At 41.6% G+C, this 22,076-nt stretch overlaps 1 protein-coding gene across 1 annotated transcript in view; it reads right to left on the bottom strand.

Moving 5' to 3' along the window:
* Slc35f1 (solute carrier family 35 member F1) overlaps positions 1 to 22,076 on the bottom strand; it is a 413,434-nt gene that overhangs the window by 5,729 nt on the left and 385,629 nt on the right. The window contains exon 7 of the mRNA XM_042262095.2: positions 20,735 to 20,889. Coding sequence (XP_042118029.1) covers positions 20,735 to 20,889 — 155 coding nt within the window. The remainder of the gene's footprint in view (positions 1 to 20,734; positions 20,890 to 22,076) is intronic.

Raw genomic sequence — 22,076 nt, 5'->3', positions numbered from 1 at the left:
AGGCAGAGGCTTGGCTCCACTGAGGAACAGGGCTGCCTGTGTGTGCTGTGTGGTCATCTCCTTAGTCAACAGAGGCCCTTGGATCAGCCTGTGTGTTCTGTGGTAGGACAGCCAGCATTTTACTTGTTCTGTGGCTTACAGAAGTGACGAGGGATAAGCCCTGTCTCGGCACTAGAGTTCCCGAAGCTTTCCCACTGTTTCTATATTGATGGGTCTCTGTGAACAGGTCTGAAAAGCACTGTGTGTGGTGAGATTACCCCTGTACTGCTCAGTGCAAGTCCTTGTGACGGAGTACTCAGCACAGCTGATGAGAAGCCTCGTAGGCTAGGCACTACATCCAGATTTTAGAGAGCCAACATATGGTTGTATTTAGTTAATGTGGCATTCAGAACATCACTAAGGACAGACCACATTTTCACTTTGTTTTTGGCATCAGACGTATAAGTTGAATTTTAATAAACCCACAAATTCAATAGACTTCAACCTCCACAGATAGAAAGATTTCAAAATCCCAGAGTCCACCGATAAATATATCAGGGTTTCTGGAGTAAGGTGGTGAATTATGAGTTTTCACCAGGAAATTCTGTGAATGAGAAGAGCTGGGATAATAAAAGAAAGTTTGTATTCTAAGAAAGAGAGAGGGATGGAGGAAAGAGAGAAAGGAGGGAGAGAGAGAATGAAAACTAGGAAGAAAAGGGTGACAAGAAAGGACAAACAGAAAGATAATGATGTAGAAAGCAGCCCACAGCTTCCTAGGGGAAAGAGTAAATGAAATCACCCCCACAGGTAAACCTTGATTGTAGGCGACCCTGAGGACAAGACTCGCCGTCCTAACCACAGAAAAGCCATGGTCCTTGCCAGCATTAAACCAGTGGGATTTTAATCAAATCCCATTGGCATCGACTTTTTTCTGTGGACCAGGACAGCACTGTAAGGAAATCCGTTCCATCATCCTGTGGCTCAGAGGGCTGTTATCAGTTACTGCCCTGAGAGAGAACCTGCTGTTTGAGACATAACTACTTTGAGCCCCAAAAAAGGTAACAACCTCAAGTCAGGGAGCTTGTGTCCACCCTGCAACAAAGTCTGGAAGGCTTACAACAGCCATGGGAGGCTGTTGTAAAGAGAAGAGCCTGATAGAGACCCCCATGAGACGTTGAAGCGGTGGGGAACTCGGACTCTGAAACTCGGCCTCTGAAGGGTGCACCTGACAGTGGCCTGACCCTCTAGGGAGCTAGCCCTACCATCCATAGGTTGCTACGGTGACTAAGAGTTCTGCGACCGTGGCTGGTGGGCCATGGGGTCTTGGAAATTGCCTCCTTGCCACAGGAGGTTTGCTGCTGGGCGGGACCCAGAATGCTAAGTCCAGATCTCGAAGACTGCTCCTCTCTTCCAGCAAGTTTACTGCTGAGCGGGATTTGAAAACACTGAGACCAGCAGGCAGAGAGCTGGGTTTCCTCAATACTCATCCTTCAGGGAAGAATTCGGTGTTCTGCCTTCTCACCTCTCTGATGCACTAACTTGGATATTTGCTGGCCCCGAGTGTTCAGCCTGCTCCCGCTTCCAGGGCGTGGGTGTGGGAAGTCACCACAAACCACAGACCTCATTCGGATCCACAGCAGCTCCTTAAACATAAAGTGTCTAAAATAACCGACACGAACAACACTTCTTATGGGCCCAGTTTTCAGGTCACATACTGAACCAATGTATAGAGCGGGAACAGGCAGGAACCACACTCACCCTCGGACTCGGCAGATTCCAGTATTAGAGGATACAAAAATAAGCACCTCAAATTAAAAGAAAACTTTTTCCTTTTTACTATCATTCTTAAATTTTTAAATTTAATCTTTAAAAATACTATGTTTTAATTTTTAGTCCTCTTCATACTCTTATCAAATTTCATCTATGGAGTTTTTCGTTTTGTATTCTGATTTTTTTACAGTTTCTTGCTCCTTTCTCGTCCTCTTCCTTTCTGTTCTTCTGTTTCTTTTTCCTTATTTGAATTTGCTTCATTTTTTACTTCTTTTCTGTTGTTGTTTTTTTGTTTTGTTTTTTGAGACAGGGTCTCCCTGTGTATTTCCTGGAACTCACTCGGTAGCCCAGGCTGACCTCGAACTCACAAAGATCCACCTGGCTCTGCCTCCTGAGTGCTGGGATTAAAGGCATGCGCCACCACCGCCCGGCCATTTTTTATTTCTATACCCACTATTTCATTTTTATTGTTATCTTATTAATTTTTAACTTCTTAATTTATTTTAGATTATTTTTGCCACTTTCTATTCTATGATCATTGGTGGTTTATCAGCTTTCTTCTATTTATTTTTATGGGGGCTGGAGAGATGGCTCAGTGGTTAAGAGCACTTGTTGTTCCTACAGAGGACCTGGGTTCGGTTCACAGCAGCTACATGGTTGCTCATCTGTAACTCCAGTTCCAGGATATCTGACACTCTCTTCTGACCTCTTCATGCACCAGGCACATATGGGTTGCACATATACACATGTGAGCAATACATTCATATACATAAATAAAATAAATTTAAAAAATAATTCAATTTTGTTACACTGATAGAAAAATATCTACAGAGTCTACTTTGCTTTGGTGGTGTTGCTGGTACAAGAGTTTATTTGCTCCTCACTAGGCAGTGTTGAGTGTTGGGGCCTCAAGAGAAAGCTGCCCTCGAGGGAGATCCACAAACAAATCCAGACAAGACATACAGGCACAGAAGTTACAACATGAGAACACAAGGAATGTGAGAAAGCCAGCTAACAGCAGACGCCCAAACTTCACAATCCTCAATAACGGAATCCAAATGTATTAAAATGGCTGAAGTGCTGAACATAAACTTTTAAGAGTCTGCTTTTAAAGACGACCAGGGTCCTCGACAAGGATTCAAATGAAAAGATGAACAAAGCAAATAAGCCAGTTTAAAACTGAGATAAAGAATCCAGAAGTTTGAATGAGAGATTCAAAGTGAAAATTGAGATTCAGGGGAAACAAAGTTTTGAAATAAAAAGTCCAATAAATCAATTAACTAGTAAAAAGCATCATGAATAGACAGGGGCAGGTGGGAGACACAATAACAGGCATTGGAAACAAGAGTAACTGCATTCATATAGCAATTTAAAAAAAGGTCCTGACAACAATATTTCAATCATCAAGACACAAGTAAGAGACCAAACCTACAAATCTGTGATACAGAAAAAGGAAACTAAGATGCAAAGTAAGAAGCATAGATAACACACCCTAAAAATTTGTAGAAAACTTCTCTACTCCAGGGGGAGAAACAGACAGCCAAATGTGAGAGAGCTCCAAACAGACAAGACCAGGATGTTGTCTTCCCAAGTGCTGTTAGAGTTAATGTGCTAAGATACAGAATGAAGAAAAAATACTGGAAGTTGCAAGAGAGAAGTGTCAAATTACTCAATAAGAAAATCTAAGTGACAACAGACCCCTGAAGAAACCATAAGGACCAGGCAAGCAGAGAGCATAGACTGACATAATTTAAATTCTGAAAAGGGAAAAGGTATTTAAAGTTTCTCAATAGCTAAGAGGAAAAGGAGACAGTGGAACTGGGTAAAAAACAATATCGTTTCATCTAAATTAAGTCAACATGCATTTGATCTACAGTCTATCTCTTTCTCTCTCTAATACACACACACATGCACACACACACACACACACACACACACACACACACACACACACGCATGCACACACAAGCACGCACACCTGCATATCCCAACTGTTGACCTGATGAGATCTGCCTCCTTTTGAGAGGAGACTGTCCTGTCTCGATGCTGCTTCCAGTCCCCAGGTGCTCCCCAGGCTGTCTATAGAGAAGCAGAAGAAGGGAATCCCAAGTATCTTATTCAAGGATACTGTTCAAAGCAGGGGAGAGTTGGGGGGAGTTGAAATAGGGAGAGGGAAGAGTGGAAATGATATAAATATAGTGTAGTCATGCATGAAAGTCTCAAGAAAAATGGTTCATGCATCCCGAAAACCTTAGCATAGATGGAGCGAGCTCATTCGGTCCCACCTCTAGCTGAGTATCTATTGGAAGTTGACGGCTGTAGGGGAGGAAGACTCATTTTTCTTGGGTATGTGGCCACTGGTAGGTTGCCATGCTTCAGTAGATAACCTCACACCTATGTTCTATGCACATATGGGCAGCACTAATGGGATATAAAAAATAAAGGAAGTGGACATCAAGTTGAGAAGGGAGTGGGGATGACTAGAGAAAGTTGGAGGGAGAAATATAGGAAGTTAGTATGATCAAAGTACATTGTGCACAAGTATGACATTCTCAAGAGTTAATACAAATATTTTTAAAAGACATTCCTGATCTAGCAGCATCTTCTATGGCTAGGACGGCAGGCAGAAGTAAATGTTCACCAATGTTCAAATATATTGTGTTCTTTTTTTCATGTTTACACATCTAGTTTTGAAGAGCTAGTGGATAAAATTGTTTCTAATATATTTATATGAATTCTTTTAAAAAGGAAGTTGAGGGGGCAGTGAGATGGTTCTGTCAGTAAGGGAGCTCACTACTAACTGTGAAGACCCAAGTCCAATCCCTGGAACCCACATGGTGGAAGAGAGAACTGATTCCTAAAAGTTGTCTTCTGACCTCCAATCATGGGCTGTGGCATGTGCATCTTCCAAAATAAATAAATGTAAGTATTTTTAAAGGAAAGGATGATTGCTAATTTGGTCTTGAGCATGAAAGTAGAATAAAGACACTTCAATGAGTAAGTAAAACAAAATGCCAATGAAAAGTGACTTGTTAATTCAGTGTGATGCTGTTCTAGGGAAGGCCAGCTAAAGGCGAGTCCTTAGTCTGTTGAGCCCCTACTTTACACAGGGATTAAAGGTGGACACCTTGTGAAGAGAGTCCACTTCAAAGGGAAATAGGCAATCTACTGTGTGCCCTGGGGTTGGAGGGAGAAATTGGCTCATCAACGGGAGTCACTCTGCAGCCATGTGTTTCTCAGTGGGCTCAGGGGGCCACACATTTAGCCTCAGAGGACAGTTGTTGGGTACAGATCCATGAGAGGCTGGTGGTCAGTTCTGGGCCACAGCTGGAAGCTGTGATCTGCTTGCAATCCTCTGATGAAAGGCTCTGCCTGGACCTGATCTGCTACCACTCTTGTCTGTGCCAATTGCTATTTGAGCCAAGGAAGCCAGACAGACCTGGCTCCAGAGAAACACAAACACAAACATGCTGGTGTGGGACTGTCTAATTTTGTCTGTGCACTAAACTAACAAAACCATCTTTGTTATTATTAACTCTATTAAAAATATTAAAGTTTGACTTCTGGGTTTACTAAATGGAAATAAATGATCTGGTGAGAGACAAGCTTTTTTGTCAAGTAGTTTCCAGCTCCCCAAGTGGTACCCTATTGTTATCTCGCCTTATTTTCCCTCTTTCTGTTCTCTTACTTTTTGTTAGAAAAACAAAAGAGCTTACTCTTGCTAGTTCAATGTTGCAATACTTCTTTCTTCTATAAGTACCTTGAAAGATACCAAATGGAAACACTGTACACCATCTTCTAATCGCCACCCAAATCAGTTGTTTCTAGAGACCATGAAGACTTCCTCCTAATGCCCTTCAGCCATCCTTTTTTTCTGGATAATTTAAAACCCAAATTCATGCTAATACTATCAGGGCAGAAAGGAAAAGACCAAGTACCTTAGGAAGAATGCCAAATGGCTTGTCTATCCAAATTGGAAAACCAAGGTGTTATTAAGATTTACTGCTCAGAAAATGATTTATCCTCTGGGAGTCAACCTTGTTGGAAAGGAGGGAAGTGGCCACGAGGTTTCCAGCCTCTCCCCACGCCTAACATTGTCACCCACGGGCAGCCTTTGTCTGGACCGCAGTTCCCATTTGGTTTATGAGGCCTTCCGTTTGGTTTGCAAAACCAATTCATTTGGTATTACAGTTTGTGCAGCCAGTCCCAATAAAGCTCCTTTCCAGGCAAATATCCTCCCCTGTGGGTAATTTCACACATGAGTGCAGCAATAGAGAGCTAAAAATGGATTTCTGCCATTATCTTTTATATGACAAACAGACATTTCCACTTGGCTTGATGAATTGATAGAAAGCCTCGTTCATGTAGATTTCCATTTCCTAGAGTCCAGTAAAAAAAAAAAAAAAAAAAAAAGACTATAGTAGTCAAGGGGCTTACTCTGTGGGAATGTTTAATTATAGGCTCAGTTTCAACCTAGGGTGCTCAATGGCTCATTTGCATCCCTTTCCCATGAACCCTTCTTATATCACTCTGCAGCCAAGTTGGGATTACATATGTGTGGGAGATGTACTGAGCAGTGGCCTTCACACCACTGGAGTTCCTGCATCACAACACATCTCTTTCCCTCAGCCTATCAGAAGACCCGCCCAGGGCTGGAGTGATTTAGGAGGTGATTAAATGTGAAAACTGGTGAAAGCTATTTTGTTTGTAGATGTGTGTTCTAGGTCACGCATGCAAAAGATCAACTGTCCATTTCAGTGGGATCCAGGGATAGACACAGAAGTGCCACTACTTACTGTTTGACCTGGTGATCCACTGGCATGAGTTTTAGTTCCAGGAGAAGCAAGCTCTGCTCAGGAAGCAGAACAATGGTTACATTGAACTGGAACTGGAAATTGTCACATGGCCACTTTGGATGTCTGCTTTTGAATCAACAGGAAAAGAAGGGAGTTGGCTGGCTCAGAGATTAATCCTAATTGCTGTGAGAAACCTGAACAGGGAGGTAAGGTGGAGTTTTTCTGGGATTATAGATCACTATGGATGCCTCTTTAATCCTGTGATTAAAGTCAACGAAAAACTACAACAACCCTAGCTAGAAAGGACACTAGTGACTCAGAACCTTCTGGAATGATAGTCTGAGTCCTCTGGAGGCTAAAGATAATGACCTGCAAAAGAAAAATGCAGCCACAGAAGTTGGAGAGGAACAGATTCTCACCCAGAGTCATAGGATAGTGCATAGCTCCCTTGAACCTAAGTCAAGTGAAATTCAGTTTAGATTCCTGACATCCAAACTGTGAGAGAATAAGTTTCCATGTTGTTTTAAGCTACCATATTTGTGGTAGTCTATTCCAGTGGCTATATGAAATGAAGAGGGTTGGTAAGTAGTCATTCACTCAATTATTGAGCATTAACTGTTACCTAAGACCCTGGATACTACCTACTCACCCATCTGTTCAATAAACACAATACTTGGACTATGGGTGATAAGTAGAGTGGGTAAACTCTAGTTTCCTGAGACTGAAAATAAGTTCTAGGGGTTGATTTGTAATAGAGAGAAATGTTAAGAAGAACCAGAGGGGTATCCTTGTTAGGATCTGGAGGAGGAACACCCTGACAGAGGGACATTGAGAACAAAATTCCCAAGGAGCACAGGGGCCTACCTAGATCAAGAACCTAAGAAGAGCCAGTGTTGTTTAAGTCTAATATTTAATAGTGACTCCCAGACACACGTTTATACTATACCCATCCACATTTTTAATATCCCAAAAGGAAATTATTATTATGTCTTCTTTTCTAAGAGAAAGACCATGAGGCATGGAATGATTTAGGGTGAATGTTAGAGCCATAGGCAGGGACAATGTTCAGAAGTCAGCCGAGTATTTACATTTTACTCAAAATGCAATGAGAAAGAAGTGTCACTAGGTGCTTAGCAGATGAGCATAATCTAATTTGTAATTGAAAAGGATCGCTCTGGCAACTGGTGGAGGATGAACTATAGGAAGGAAGAAATGGGAGGAGGAAGGAAGATCAAGATGTCAATATATGGTCTAGATGGGAGGTGTGGTTGGGACTCACAGTGGCAGGAGAAGAGGAAAATCCACTTTAGATGTAGACAGGTGAAATGTGGGAAATGAAAAAGAGACAAGTTGATATTGAGATCAGTTACCAAAGGAGACTACTTCTGGGAAATATGATTGTGTGTGTGTGTGTGTGTGTGTGTGTGTGTGTGTGTGTGTGTGTGTGTGTGTGTGTGTGTGTCTGTGTGTGTGTCTGTGTGTGTGTCTGTCTGTGTGTGTGTGTGTGTGTACATGTGAGCATGAATGTGTGCATGCACACACATTTGCACGTGAGGGCCAAAGGAAAACTTTAGCTGTCATTATTTAGGAACTATTCCCATTTGTTTTTTGAGACAGGGTCTCTCACTGTTCTAGAACTCATCAAGTAGGCTAGGCTGGCTGGCCAGTGAGCCCCAGGTATCTCTTCCTGTCTCTGCCTGCCAGTGCTAAGATTACAAGAATATGACAGCACTTCTGGCCCCTATGACATAGATTCTTTGGATGGAACTCAGGTCCTCATGCCTAAAAGGCAAGAACCTTACTGACTGAGCTACCTCTGTATGCCAAGTATGATTCTTTAGTATATTTTTCACAATATATTCATTCACCTATAGAATATGCGATCTTTTTAATCATTGAGGATTTACATTTATCTTCTATATTGCTAGTATAAGCTATGTGTTATTCAGGGTATAATTCTTACCAATATTTATCCCATAAAGTTCTTTCATTCTTATTTATCTCTCTCCAGTAGTCTGAAAATGTCGTAGGAAAATGGCATTCAGAAGAGTACAGCAAAGGTTTCGAAATTAGGCATGCAAACCTTAGCAAACAAAACTGCAGTCAACTTCATTCAAAATATCTCTTGTATACATCTCATTTAGTTGGGGAAGGAAAGTCCTCCCGGGGAGCATAGATTACTGTCAGCTCATTTCCGATGCTCAGGAAATGGGGCATGCTGCAAAGTTCAGTGGTGACAGATAGCATGGTGTCTGCAGACCTTTACCCTTGGCTCAAGTCTGCTTTTCTGCTCGGCATCTAGCTGCGTAGTGGACTGTACTACAAAGACATTTTTTTCTTCATTCTCTATGCTCAAGCTTGTAGGCACATACACGCTGCTATTGAACAGTGGGAGAACTCAGCTTTCATTTAACATCTGTATGAGTTATTGATGAACATGGAAGCCATTCTTTCTTAATTTATAGAAATGATCAATGGCTAAGGGATGTTATGATGATAGCTGGAGGAGCAGAATTCTTGACAAAGTGACACATAATTTCCTCCAACTGCACTGGGATTCTTTATTTCTTCTCTTTCCTGTGTCTGATAATAGCAAGGACAGAAGAATGAAATAAATGGATGAGTAGTTTATGAGTAAAGAAAATTTTGGTGTGGAGCTGTCAAGGAACAAATTACATTATAGTTTTAATAGTTATTTTATTTCTAAATAGCAGTTTGGTTCCTGATACATAGCTGTTATCTACTAAATAATCCTCAATATCCATTTTAAAATTAAAAGTAGAGATATGTACAGGCTCTGGGCCTCAGTTCTGGGTGCAGAAACTTGGATTATTTCAATAAAATCTTATATGCCACAATTATTGAATTACATAGGGCTGTTTAATCTTTGAAATCTCTGGGGTACTGTAATAATGTGAGACACTCAATAACACTGGTAGAATTCTTACATTTTAAATTAAACTTTGGAACTTGTATAAAAATAGAACTAGTTCATTTCTTAAGACTAAAGTTCAAATGGAATTTTGTGTTCTTCTACTACTAGTATTAGACAATTTTTCTCCCAAAATCTACAAGCATCTTCTAAATTTAACTCCCATGAACCAATATATACATAACCATGTGTCTGACTCTCTCTCCCTCTCTCTCTCCATTTTTGAAAGAGAGATATATGGAAATGACAAAGCATCATAAGAGGCCTGTGACACAGAAAGGACATTTATTGTCAAATTAGGCAGTGTGGATAATGCTCTCTTTTTCTGGACAAGTTAATGTGTGTACATGATTATTGCCAGATATCGCAGCTCCCAGGTTGCACTAGAAGTACAAAATCAGTTTGGAATGCTCGCCCTGTCTCTGCTTGTCCTGTCTTCACCCACTGTTCATTATCTTGTGTAAAATATGGCTTTAATGTCTCTTCCTTCCCATCTCTGTTCAGGGTGGCTGGTTCACATTGATTCTCCTTCATTCCTTCATGCAAAATGAAACCCATCAATGACTGAGCTGAAGACATCCCAATCCACCCTTATTACAAAGTCTTAGATGCCACCAAAAACTCCAATAGAGGGCAGACATTCTATGTATTCTGAAATGGGGTGAAAATAATTCCAGTTAGCTTTGAAAAGAGGTCTGAACATAAAGAACTTTGTGGCATATTAAGTATGATTTTTTTTTTTTACTTTTTAGAAACTTTATTAAGAACACATTTTTGGGGGAAATGCTTGGGTCCTGATGCTAAAGGCATGTACCATTTCATTTACCTCTCAAACTATCCTTATGAAGTGAGTACCACCAACATTTTTCTAATGGGAAAATGGACACTAAGAGAAATAACTTCTGCTCAAGGCTGTTATAAGCAAATCACAAAGTTTTCTCTTTGTTTCTGCATTTTGAATTAGAAACTCCGCATGTAACTCAGCTGCTCTCAAACCCTGCATCCCCCCTCCTGCTTCCCAAGTACTGGACTTTCAGACACCTGTCACCATGCCTGGGAACACACCAGAGACTTGTCTGTGACCTGGATGGGAAACCTTGACCTTCATTGTTATTTCCCTCAAACTGACATTTAGCATGTTTACTTAAACATTAATGTTACATCATCCTTAACAGTATTTGAGATTTTTGAGCAATATAATGGTGACATGTTCATGTCACAGATCTCCTCAAATACTGCTTTTTCTTATCACTGCTTTGAAATGACAACCACTCTTAGGTCTCTGGCTAGATCTTGTGGTTCATACACTACTATATTGTGACATTTAAAAATATTTTGGCTGTCTCAAAAACCAATACACATACACACACATATGTGAGTGTAGTGATGTATGCCTTTAACCTCAGCACTTGGGAGGCAGAAGCAGGCAGATCTCTGTGAGTTCAAGTCCACCCTGGTCTACATAATAAGTACCATGAAAGCCAGGCCTATAAAGAGATCCCGTCTATAAATAAATAAACAAACAATATTTTGATAGCTTTAGTAAGTTGGTCTTGTAGTCCTATTCATCTTATTTAAGAATCTCAAAACATTGTGAAAAGTGGTCTTTGGGCATCATTAGAATGCCAGGTGGATCCATTGGGGGGAAATAGGAGCTTTCCAGTAGTAGGTAGTGGAGCTGGAACTTTCTACTAGGCTCAGGCTTGTGATTACCATTCTGGCCAAGCTTTGCTCATGTTTTGGTGGACATCCTTGCAGATGTGTGCTAGTGGACACATGATTGCTTGCACATCTGCACGTGTATAAATATTCCAATAAAGTTGTTTCTTAGTAAAGAGGTCAGAAGGGAGCCGGGCGGTGGTGGCGCACGCCTTTAATCCCAGCACTCGGGAGGCAGAGCCAGGCGGATCTCTGTGAGTTCGAGGCCAGCCTGGTCTCCAAAGCGAGTTCCAGGAAAGGCGCAAAGCTACACAGAGAAACCCTGTCTCGAAAAACAAAAAAACAAAAAAAACAAACAAAAACAAACAAACAAACAAAAAAAAAAGAGGTCAGAAGGAAGCAAGACTATAGAATTTCTCAGTGCTTCAGTGAAAAGCCAATGGGGAAAAAAATTAAAAGCACTGTTCAAAGGCAGGGCTAAAACTGAATATCATATACTTAGACAAACAGTAGTCAATGGAGAGTCTAGAAGATTCCAGCATGAATCCTCATTGTTGCAAACCTAGCACTCACTATGAAAGGTACTCAGGGAAGAAGGTGCTGGCTCACTGGTCCTTGCAGGTCTCTCCAATGTGGAGGGACTTGATAGAGTAGTGATTATGCAAACTCGAGGGACATGAAGAAGCATCTTCAGGAGTGGAACCTCTTCAGCTCCATTCTCTGTTTCTTGGGAAGGCATGCAGTCACTGGGGCTTCCATTTACTGGACCTGTGGGACAGTGGGCCAGCAGCTCAAGGGACAAAGGGGTTGTTCCTCTAAAAATGGGACAGGCCATAAGCCATGCTTTGTTTCAGCCTTTATGTTGGAGCCAATCTTTGTTCTTTATCTTAGTATAAAGGATGCTACGATTTCTGTAAACTTGGCTCACTAATATTCTAGACTATGGGAGATAAATCTTTATGGGTTGTTGTGAAAATTAGGCATCTCAGTGTAAGGGATAGGGCCAGAACATGCATTTTGATGATAAACACCCCCCTCCACATCCTCTCAGGAGACAACTAGTACTGTTTATTCTCTGCTGTAGTCAATCCAAATGCAAGCCTTTCCTTTGATTCTGTCTACAGTACCTCTAACCTGGTCATTTCCCCTCAAAGTTTGTTATTGTGTTAACCAGTTTCAAATATCTTTGTGATATGGAGTTTATAATAGATTTAAGAAGAAGGAATTTTGACCTCTCTCTGTCATTCTGGGAATGCTTTAAAACGTGTCCCCAACTTTTCTATTCCTTCCAGAATATTTGGTAAATGGGAATTTTTAATATGGTTGGAAATGGATGTTTGTTCACTAAACCTATTTTCTTTTCTTCTTACATAAATGGCTTGACTACCTTTTCAACCCCACTGTGGCTGTGTGACTGAGTTCTGAACAATAGAATGGGGAGGAGGTTAAAGACACTTGGTATTCACAGTCATAGGTGTCACCAGTCTGTCTCACAAGAGATACTCACTGAAGGCCTAGCCCAGATATCAATAAACTTCTTATGCCTAGTAAATATTTATATTTTATCTTATTACTTTGTGTGTATGGATGTTTTGTCTGCATATTTGTTTGTACACCACATGCATGCAATGTCCTCAGAAGCTAAAAGAAGGCATTGGATTCCCTGGGACTGGAGTCACAAACAGTTATGAGCTGCCCTGTGGATGCTGGGGATTAAATCTGGATCCTCTGGAAGAGCAGTTGTGCTCTTAATCACTGAGACATTTTCCTGTCCCTAGCTAGTAAATTAAAATCAACATCGCCACTACACACAAATCAATATGGTTGGTGTATAAAGAGGCCAAGTCTGTGCCTCAGTGGAACTTTATTTATAAGAGCAGGTGGATGGCTTACAAGTCCTTTTTGATCCTTTCACTAGAGGATAGCAGTTGATGGATGAAACCTGGGCACCTGAGCAACTGTGGGAGCAGTGAAACCCAATGCTTAAAGCCAGCAACACTCACCCCAACTCATCCAGAAGAAAGGAGTCTCGGAACAGGCTGTGCTGGGGGGTACTGGACACAGAGAAGCCAAGCTAAAATGCTCCGTCATTCTAGGTGGTGATTCATGTGAAGTGCCTTTGGCCTGGGATATGAATTTCTTCAATTCTCTACACACCTGACATGGTCATAATGTACCTAAGACAGTCATTAAAAGCTAAATATTAATTTTCAAATCTCATATTCTCAATTTATGTTTGGCCACGATGAGCTTAAAATCCATTTCTCTCTCTCTCTCTCTCTCTCTCTCTCTCTCTCTCTCTCTCTCTCTCTCTCTCTCTCTCTCCATCTCTCTTCTTTTCTTTACAAAAAGAAGCATAAAATGGAATGCATGAGGGAGAGTAGTTTTATACATACAATGTGAAGAATTGCCCTAATGCTTATCAGTTGTCAAGGGAAGAAGTTGTGTGCCCTGGCTTCTAAAGACTAGGCACATTACTGAAATTGCTCACTGCCACTGAGGATCAACAGGGCTACACAGCTCAGGGTTTTGACCTACATCTAATGAAAGATTCCACTCTTAATGAAAAGGTCCCATCCCTGCAATCTATCTGGTATGGGCACTTAGATGCTAAGGGCATTGGAAATTGCTGGCCGACTTGAGTTTCTGGAGTTTGGAATCTCATCTTTTGCGTTAATCTGCCTGGTGATTTTATAGTGCTTCTGTCAACTTTGTCTGTCAATAAGATGGCAAATCACAAAGCAGCAACTGCCCATAGCAGGCACAGGATAAATATTTGTGGGATGAAGCTGTTTTAAATTTAACGCATGATAATATTTCATTAAAGTGAATCATGCTCAGAGTTATTAAATTTCACGTGCCAGATCTCTTGCAATAGCACTGAAAGAGAAAGGGAAGGTGACATGTGGCTGTAACACTAGTGGCAGAAGGGAGGGTCACAGTGTCAGGGAGCTCTGTCCCTGACCTTGAGGGATCCAACCTGGGGCATTAGCATAGTGGTTATATTGAGACATTTTTCTGATGGCTTCATAAGTCTTGGTGATAAGTTATCTCATACAAGGTTTAGACAAAAATATTCTGAATGATTCCTAATGAAAACAGATGAAATTCTACCACATGGACACCCATTACTTTACACAGAACAGCTGAGGTCACTTTCTTGGATACATCATATTAAAAGCTATCTTTCACCTGTTAGCTAGTGAATATTTGGATGGTAAAAACATTCGATGCAAGAATAAAGTTTCATAGAGATCTTATAATCCTAAGGTACTGCTCTTCCGGCAGGGGTGTTTGTAGCTTGCTGATGTTCTCTGTGAAGAGTCATATGAGCTGATGACTCAAGTAGAGTACTTGATGGGAACTAGAAGAGAGTTTATGGTGTTAATTTTTCTCTATCAGTTTCTAGAGTATGCTATCCAAACTGTGATGTCAGCATCTTCTTATGAAATTCCGTTAAATGTTCATTATTGTAGCAGTTCTGTGGTACTAGTAAAAGCTTTGGAATGGGTACAGCGAATGTGTGGAGGTCATTCTCTAGTTTAAATGCCAGACAGAAAGAAATATTCCCCATAGTCAATGTTGGTCACTACTTTGCTGAAAACTTGTCTGCACACAGTAGCGTGTCATTTCATTTTAACAACCTTCAAATGTTGTTTGTGTTTCTGGTTTACTCTTGAAAATCTGTTGCAAGAAAGAAAAGAATCAAAGAATTCAGCTGAAAGTGACTGATGTAATATAGCTACTCTTTTTTGTTGTTGTTTTTGGTTTTTGGTTTTTGGAGACAGGGTTTCTTTGTGTAGCTCTGGCTGTCCTGGAACTCACTCTGTAGACCAGGCTGGCCTCAAACTCATAGAGATCCACCTACCTCTGCCTCTGGAGTACTGGGATTAAAGGCATATACCACCACCTCTCAGCTTATATTTTTATATGTGAGAAGCCAGGTTTGACTTTTCAAACATGAGGTAAGTTAGCAAGAACTCATAACAAATTGTTAAGAGCTGCATCTAGTTATACGATTTTAACATCAATAGAAAAAAATAGAGCGAGGTAGGGATTACTGAGCCTGAGTTACACATTTAATTAGAGAAGCCTATGGTCTGTGGTCACTGCTGAACGGTGATGTCTTCCAACTTACTCTTCTGAAACATTGAGTGTGGCAAATCTCATCATCTTGAAATCTAGAGACAAGAAGTATCCACCTCGAAGAATTTAAAGAGTAAATGCAAACCGCGCTCTCCATGTAGGCTCCTGTGACTCTAGGCCACATCTTACCATTCAGCTGCTCCATTCATATCTCACACAGTAGACACTGAAGGAGTTCTTTAACTCCAGTCTGTCGTCTCTCCACATGAATTACTGATTTCATTATTAAAATCGCATATTATCAGGACACTGGAACACCTTTGAAAAGTCAGCTGAAGAATTCTACTGCCAGAGTACAAGGCATTTGAGGGGGCCTGTGTGCCTTCATTGTCCAGACGTGGTTTCTGAACAGGGCGCCATCATGCCCCAGCTGGCCTGACCTGAAGCCAGGGTATTCTGGTTGTCTCCTGTGACTATTAATAGTTCCGCAGTGGTAGTCAGAACAATGTGCTCCCCGATGATGTATCCTAATTCCTGAAATCCCTGAATATGTTACTGAGCATGACAAAAGGGACTCACCAGATGGCATTAAATTAAGGATTTTGTGACAGGGAGATTGTCATGGGTTGTTGGGTAAGCTCTCTATAATCCAAAAGTCTCTAATAGGAAAGCAGGACTAATGGTCAGATCTGAAGATACTATACCCTGACTTGGAAAATGGAGGAAGGGACCAGAAGACAAGGGGAATACAGGCAATCCTTAGAAGGTGGATAGGAAATGGGGTTCTCCTCCAGAGCCCCCTAGAAGTAACAGAGCCACCCATATGTGATTGTAGCTGTGAGTCTGCCGACTTTCAGAACCAGAAGATGTTAAAGCCGCTGGTCAGCCACTGGCTTTGTGGTAAGTTATTAAAGCAGCCATTTTCCGTTTCTGAAGTATCCTCTTTATACAACACATACAGAGCCTGTAATATGAAGCTCTGACCTTGAAAAGCCAAGATTATCAAACTGAAAAGTTTCTGTGTCAGTCTCTCCCTGGGTTTGGTTTTAGGGGCCTCTGAAGCTGAGTAAGACTCTTTTCCCAGCCTTTCCATGGGTTGCTAGAGATTTACTATTCTGGATTCAATATTGCTGTCAGGAAATAAAGAACAGAAGCACAGAGCCACTTTCCAAAGTCATAAACATAGAGATTGCATGAGCCCCATTCCGTCCAGATCGTCTCATTTAGAATCGAGACACTTGCCTTCCAGGATGAAATGCTGTACTGTCCAGTCAGCACCAAGACAGAGATGCTGCTGTGGGCTGATGGGAGGGAGAAAGAGTGGATTTTTTCCCCCTGAGGGTATAAAGTAGGAAAAAGCGAATAATAAATATTGGGCAGGAGAGCCTCATTTAGTCATTTAATTCTGTGTGGGTAAGCAACATCTGTGAGAAAGCTGTCTTTCCTGTCAACTTCAGACATTTATAACCATACCAGAAGGAGGTATAAATAAACACATCATGATGAAGAGAGAGGATACACTCTAACTGTAGGCCGTAGTAAAACCTATAGCGATCCCAGAGGTCTCTTCCAGTCCCTCTACATTCCTGCTCTCATATGCTTGTCCTAGCTCTTGCAGTGATGAGGACTGATTCCTAAGACAGGCAATTCCACATCTGGAATGATCACGTTCTGACAGTCCTACTATTTAGCAGTAATCTTTTTATTGGCACCACTTACTTTCTAGTAAGTCTGAACCAGGGGTTTGACTGTAGGTCAAACATTAGGTGAAACATTAGATGCCTAGAATGCCTGGGTCAGTGAGACTGGAGACTGTACATCAGGATTCTGGAAACTCTTCACATGAAGCCGGAGTTGAGAATTACCAGCTCGCACCTGCTCTTCATGGTTACAAATCCTCACCTGCTCTGAGTGTTCTCTTCATTAGCTGTGGCTGTCACCTGTTCCTTTGGAGTAGAAGGCAGAAAGCAATTTGAAGCTATCATGAGTCGCCTCAGGGAAGGAACCCATAGAAACATAGAAAGCATTCGGAGGAGACCCAGCGGCACAGAGCGGTAGTGGGATAACTTGATTTCTTCCACGGTTACATAAGCCTCTTTAGCAATAGACAAGTCTGATGTCATCAAAAGCGTACTTAGGAAGGTTTTGTTATTCAAATGTCACTGGGGAAAAAAGCAGACAACCACCAAAAGGGAGAAATATTTGCAAGCCATGTATCTGATAAGGGTCTGGTATCCAGACTATGCCAGCAATTATTGCCATTCAATAATGAAAACAGAAACAATGCAAGATGTACAAGAGGGTCTGGGAATTTGGCGCCATTGGTACAATGCTTGCTTGCCCTGCCTGCATGAAGGCCTGGGTTCAACACCCAGCACCAGGTATGGTGGCACACACATGCAATCCCAGCATGTGCAGGAAGCAGAGACAGGAGGATCCGAAGTTTAAAGTTATCTTCAACTACAAAGAACTATGAGGTGAGTCTGGACTACATGACAACAGATCTCTAGATCCATAGATAGATAGATCGATAGATAATTAGATAGATAGATAGATAGATAGATAGATAGATAGATAGATAGATAGATGAAATAAAAATAAGCAAGAAACTTAAACAGATATTTTTCTAAAATAGATGTATAAAAATATATCAGCTTTTTCTTCCAATATCTCCATAGAACATACATATTAATACTTTATTACCGTACTATTTTTTTAATTTTATAAAATTTACTAACATTTTTGCTTCGATTTTTCAATTGCTCAAATTCAGAAAGCAATGGACCTCTGGGGCAGTTGGCTATTCAGGCAAATCCTCCTAGATCTGTCCCCAGATTCTGATCTGAGGCTTTGGGAGATGGCTGATGGGTATTTATTTATTTATTTATTTATTTATTTATTTATTTATTTATTTGAGGAATGCTGGTAGCTGGAATGGGTCTGGACTGTCTAAAACATGACCTTGGCCCTCACTCATAGCAATGGCTTTAGTCATCCTTCCCAAAGAGATGAGCGAGAGATTCTTCTGGTTTAGGAGCCAATGAAGCTGTTAATTGATAATTAGAGTATCAATTACAAGGTTAACTGGTAAGAACTGAGTTCATGCTAAAGGAGTAGGTGAGACCAGGATACTTAACTTTAGGGGAGAAAGGTGGTCACTCTGCTGTTGTAGTGAGACTATGGCCAAGTGGTCTCCACGGCTTTAGAAAACAATTGGGGTTTTGGGGGAACCTGGCCCTCCCAGCACTGTGGTCAAGAAACAACCCGAGAGGAACATGATTTTATCCGTATGAGGACTTGGGAGAGCTCAGGACACAGAAACTGTGGGATGTGGACAAAATGAGTTACAACATCAAACATTGCCAAGCCTTGAGAAGCTTCTTTTAACTGTCAATTTGACACTATACTGGGCAAAAAGTCCCATGCAAAGTAGAGACTCACAGGGAACTAAGGAGATGCTATTCAAAGAAAGGAAATTTCCAGTTTACAAGATGAGTAGGCTCTGAACACTAGTGCCCATGGAGGTGACTATAACTATAATGGTAATGCTTGTGTGAGATCTGAAGAAGATTGACTCTAATGTGGGAGAGAGATGAGAGAAAGAACTGGCTATGGATGTTTCAATTAGCTTGATTGTGGTAAGCCCGTCACAAAATATGTGTACTGAAGCATCTTGTCCTATGCTGTCTTAGGGTTTCTATTGCTGTGAAGAAACACCATGACCACAGCAATTCTTATAAAGGAAAATATTTAATTGGGGCGGCTTACATTTTCAGAGGTTTAGTCCATTATCATGGTGGGACATGGCAGCATGCAGGCAGACATGGTGCTGGAGAAGGAGCTGAGAGTTCTATACCTTAATGCACAGGCAATAGGAAGTGAGCTGTCACACTGAGTGTAGCTTGAGCATAGAAGACCACCCACAGTGACACACTTCTTCCAACAAGGCCACACCTGCTCCAACAAAGCCACACCTCCTAATAGTGCCACTTCCTTTGGGGGCCATTTTCTTTCAAACCACCATACATGCTTTAAATAGATACAATTTGAATTTGTCAATTACATTTGGAAAACACTATAGCATCTCTCCTACTTGATTGCTTAGTCTTCTGGATCTGTTTCCAGTCCTCCCATTGACTGGCCTGGCCTGTGTTCTCCTCTCTCTGTTTTGAGTAGGACTCCAGCCTCTTTCTTCAATAATTCTGATTATTAACTTCAGCTTTGCCTCTTGTCTTCCCCAGTACCTATACTTCTTAGCTTATCATTTCTCCAAGAACCCCGGTCTCAACCCCAAGCCCAGCTCCATGTGGGCCGCCGCACTGTATTGGATTCCCCATCAATCTGTATCTTACAGGATTAATGAAGGGATATGAAGTGGGTCTCTTCTCACATGCCAATTCTAACTGATTATCAATGGATGCAGCAAGTGTGGTGTGAAGAGGAACAGCAGTGGACATTGGCATGTAACACTCAGTCATGCCTGCCTCTGTGAAGAAGTGTGTAGGGTCTTTTCTGTGCTTTGAATGAGAAATGCATCCCATAGGCATATGTATTTGAATACTTGGTCTCTAGCTGGTGCTGTATGGGACCATCAGGAGGTGGCGCTTTGCTGGAGGAAGTATATCACTGAGGTGGGCTTTGAGGGTTTGCTCGACTGGTCCCATTTCCTGTTTCTCTCTGTGTCTTCTGTGTGCGATGGACTGTAATCATTGTGCTTCCTGAATGGCAGAAAAGGGTCATGCCCCTGCTCCCAGGCCTGCCCTCACCTGAATGGACTGGATTCCCTCTGAACTTTGAGCCAAAAATAAACCTTTTGTTGTTGTTGTTCCAAAAGTTGCTTTTTTGTTAGGATGTTTTATGACAACAGAAAAGTCACCAGTACAGTCTGGCCTTTGAAGAGACAGCCATCTTTGGAGGGGTCATTTCTTCCAGGGCTGATACACTGACGGCAAACGCTCGCCACGAGTCTTTTCTTTCTTCTACCAAACCCCGGTATTTTAGTTACAATACTTCCTTGAGGGAATGCAATGGTCTTTTCCATTCATGTTTGCTATAGAACATCTGCAACTCAGAGCTGTGGGGATTATGGATTATATCACTTCCCCAAAGAGAAAATAAACAACCGAAGTCTTCAGCAAAATCTATTTTGTGGCTGCAGCTTGGGAACTGAATGTAAAATTGAATACAAACTTTCTAATCTCATGTTGGAAAGCATAGCTTCTAGGTTGAGCTGTCCGCCCACCCCTTATTCAAGAGCTTAACTCCCCATGACTGTTGTTTACCTTTACTATCTGTTGTCCCTAGTCACTGGTTTCCTAGGACAAAATGCTGCCTTTATTTTGAGTTGAAATATGAATGAATGAATATCCAAATTGTGGGATCTCCACCCAGAGCTGAAGTCCCACTCACGACAGAAAGTCAGGACCCCACTCACCAAATCCCATAACATGTCCGGCAGTACTTGATATTCCTATGACTGTCATTGTCTCCCAGAAGCACTGACGTAGCTTACCTTGTAATGGAAGAGAAAGAGTCCGCAGAACAGGCTGTAAAGATCCGCTGTGAGCAGAGAAAGGTTGACGGAGGTGGCACTCGTTTTCTTTATGACGACTGGCATAAAGCTGTAGAGACCAAACATGCAGGCACTAAAGCCAACATAGAGCAGTCCTGTGGAGCAAAGAGAAGACAGTGTCAGGGCCTCCTCAGGGCATCCGCAGCATCTGGACCTGGAGGATAAGGGGATGGGGCACATCATCCAGGACTCACTATAGGTAGTTTTTCTCTTTCACTGCATTGTCTTATGTTGAATATTGGCTGGCACATACATACTACATAAAATGGGAACTTAAAATTTGTGCTTGGAAAATGCATGCTCTGCTTCTTCCCACATAGCTGACATCCTGCTGTGCTTCCAGAAAAACTTCTTGGTGCAATATGCAGAGGCTTCCAAAGTCTGCTGCACACACACACACACACACACACACACACACACACACACACACACACACACGTGCGTGCACACGCACATGTGCACACACATGCACACACACCTGAGGAGGTCAGAAGAAAGCATCAGACCCCCTAGAGCTGGAGTTGAAAGCCATTGTGAGCCTCCCACATATGGGTAGAGAGAACCAAATGCTGGTCCTCTGCAAGAACAGCAAAGCTTCCTTAGTTGCTGAGTTGTCTCTCATGGCCTGTACATGTATTTCAAAACATTTTAACCTCTTAGGTTTTACTTGAAAAACAGAAGTGAATGAAATACACTATGTACTGCTCTCAAGGGTAAACTACACAGTTATTGAAATTAGAGACCTGAACTTAGACTACCAAACTGAAGACTTAAACTACATCTTTGAACAGACAATGCGATTGCTTCGAACATAGGAAATCTGTTCATTTCTTTAAAATGAATGAATTCTGCTCATCTCTACGCCAAAGAAATTGGGCGTTATCCTTCTGTCAGCTTTCCTAGGCAGTTGTGGACTCTGGACATATCATTGGCAGTACTAATTCCATGAGTACAAGGTTTGGACTGTCTATAGCAGCGTTCTATAGGTAACTGTAGGCTCCATCATTTCCCAGACGTTGAGGTGATACATATGCACAAAAAATCATGCTTATTTTTCTGCTTGTTCTCTGAAAGAACAAGACACGATACAATTCTAGGGTTCTCTGGGTGATATACAAGTGACTCTTGGATTAAATGTGTCTGGTGTAGAGTGTGAGCACTTTGCTTCCTTTCAATCCTGGGGGCTCAGGGGAACTTGGTCACAATCGGATGTCCAGTTCCTCTGATTAAGATCAGTGATTCCTCCATTGTTTTTCTCCTAAAGGACACAGAGTTTAGTCTA

The sequence above is a fragment of the Peromyscus maniculatus genome, chromosome 16 (genome assembly GCF_049852395.1).
Source record: "Peromyscus maniculatus bairdii isolate BWxNUB_F1_BW_parent chromosome 16, HU_Pman_BW_mat_3.1, whole genome shotgun sequence".
In the NCBI taxonomy this organism is placed as follows: Eukaryota; Metazoa; Chordata; class Mammalia; order Rodentia; family Cricetidae; genus Peromyscus; species Peromyscus maniculatus.
This window is presented reverse-complemented; position numbering and strand designations above follow the sequence as displayed.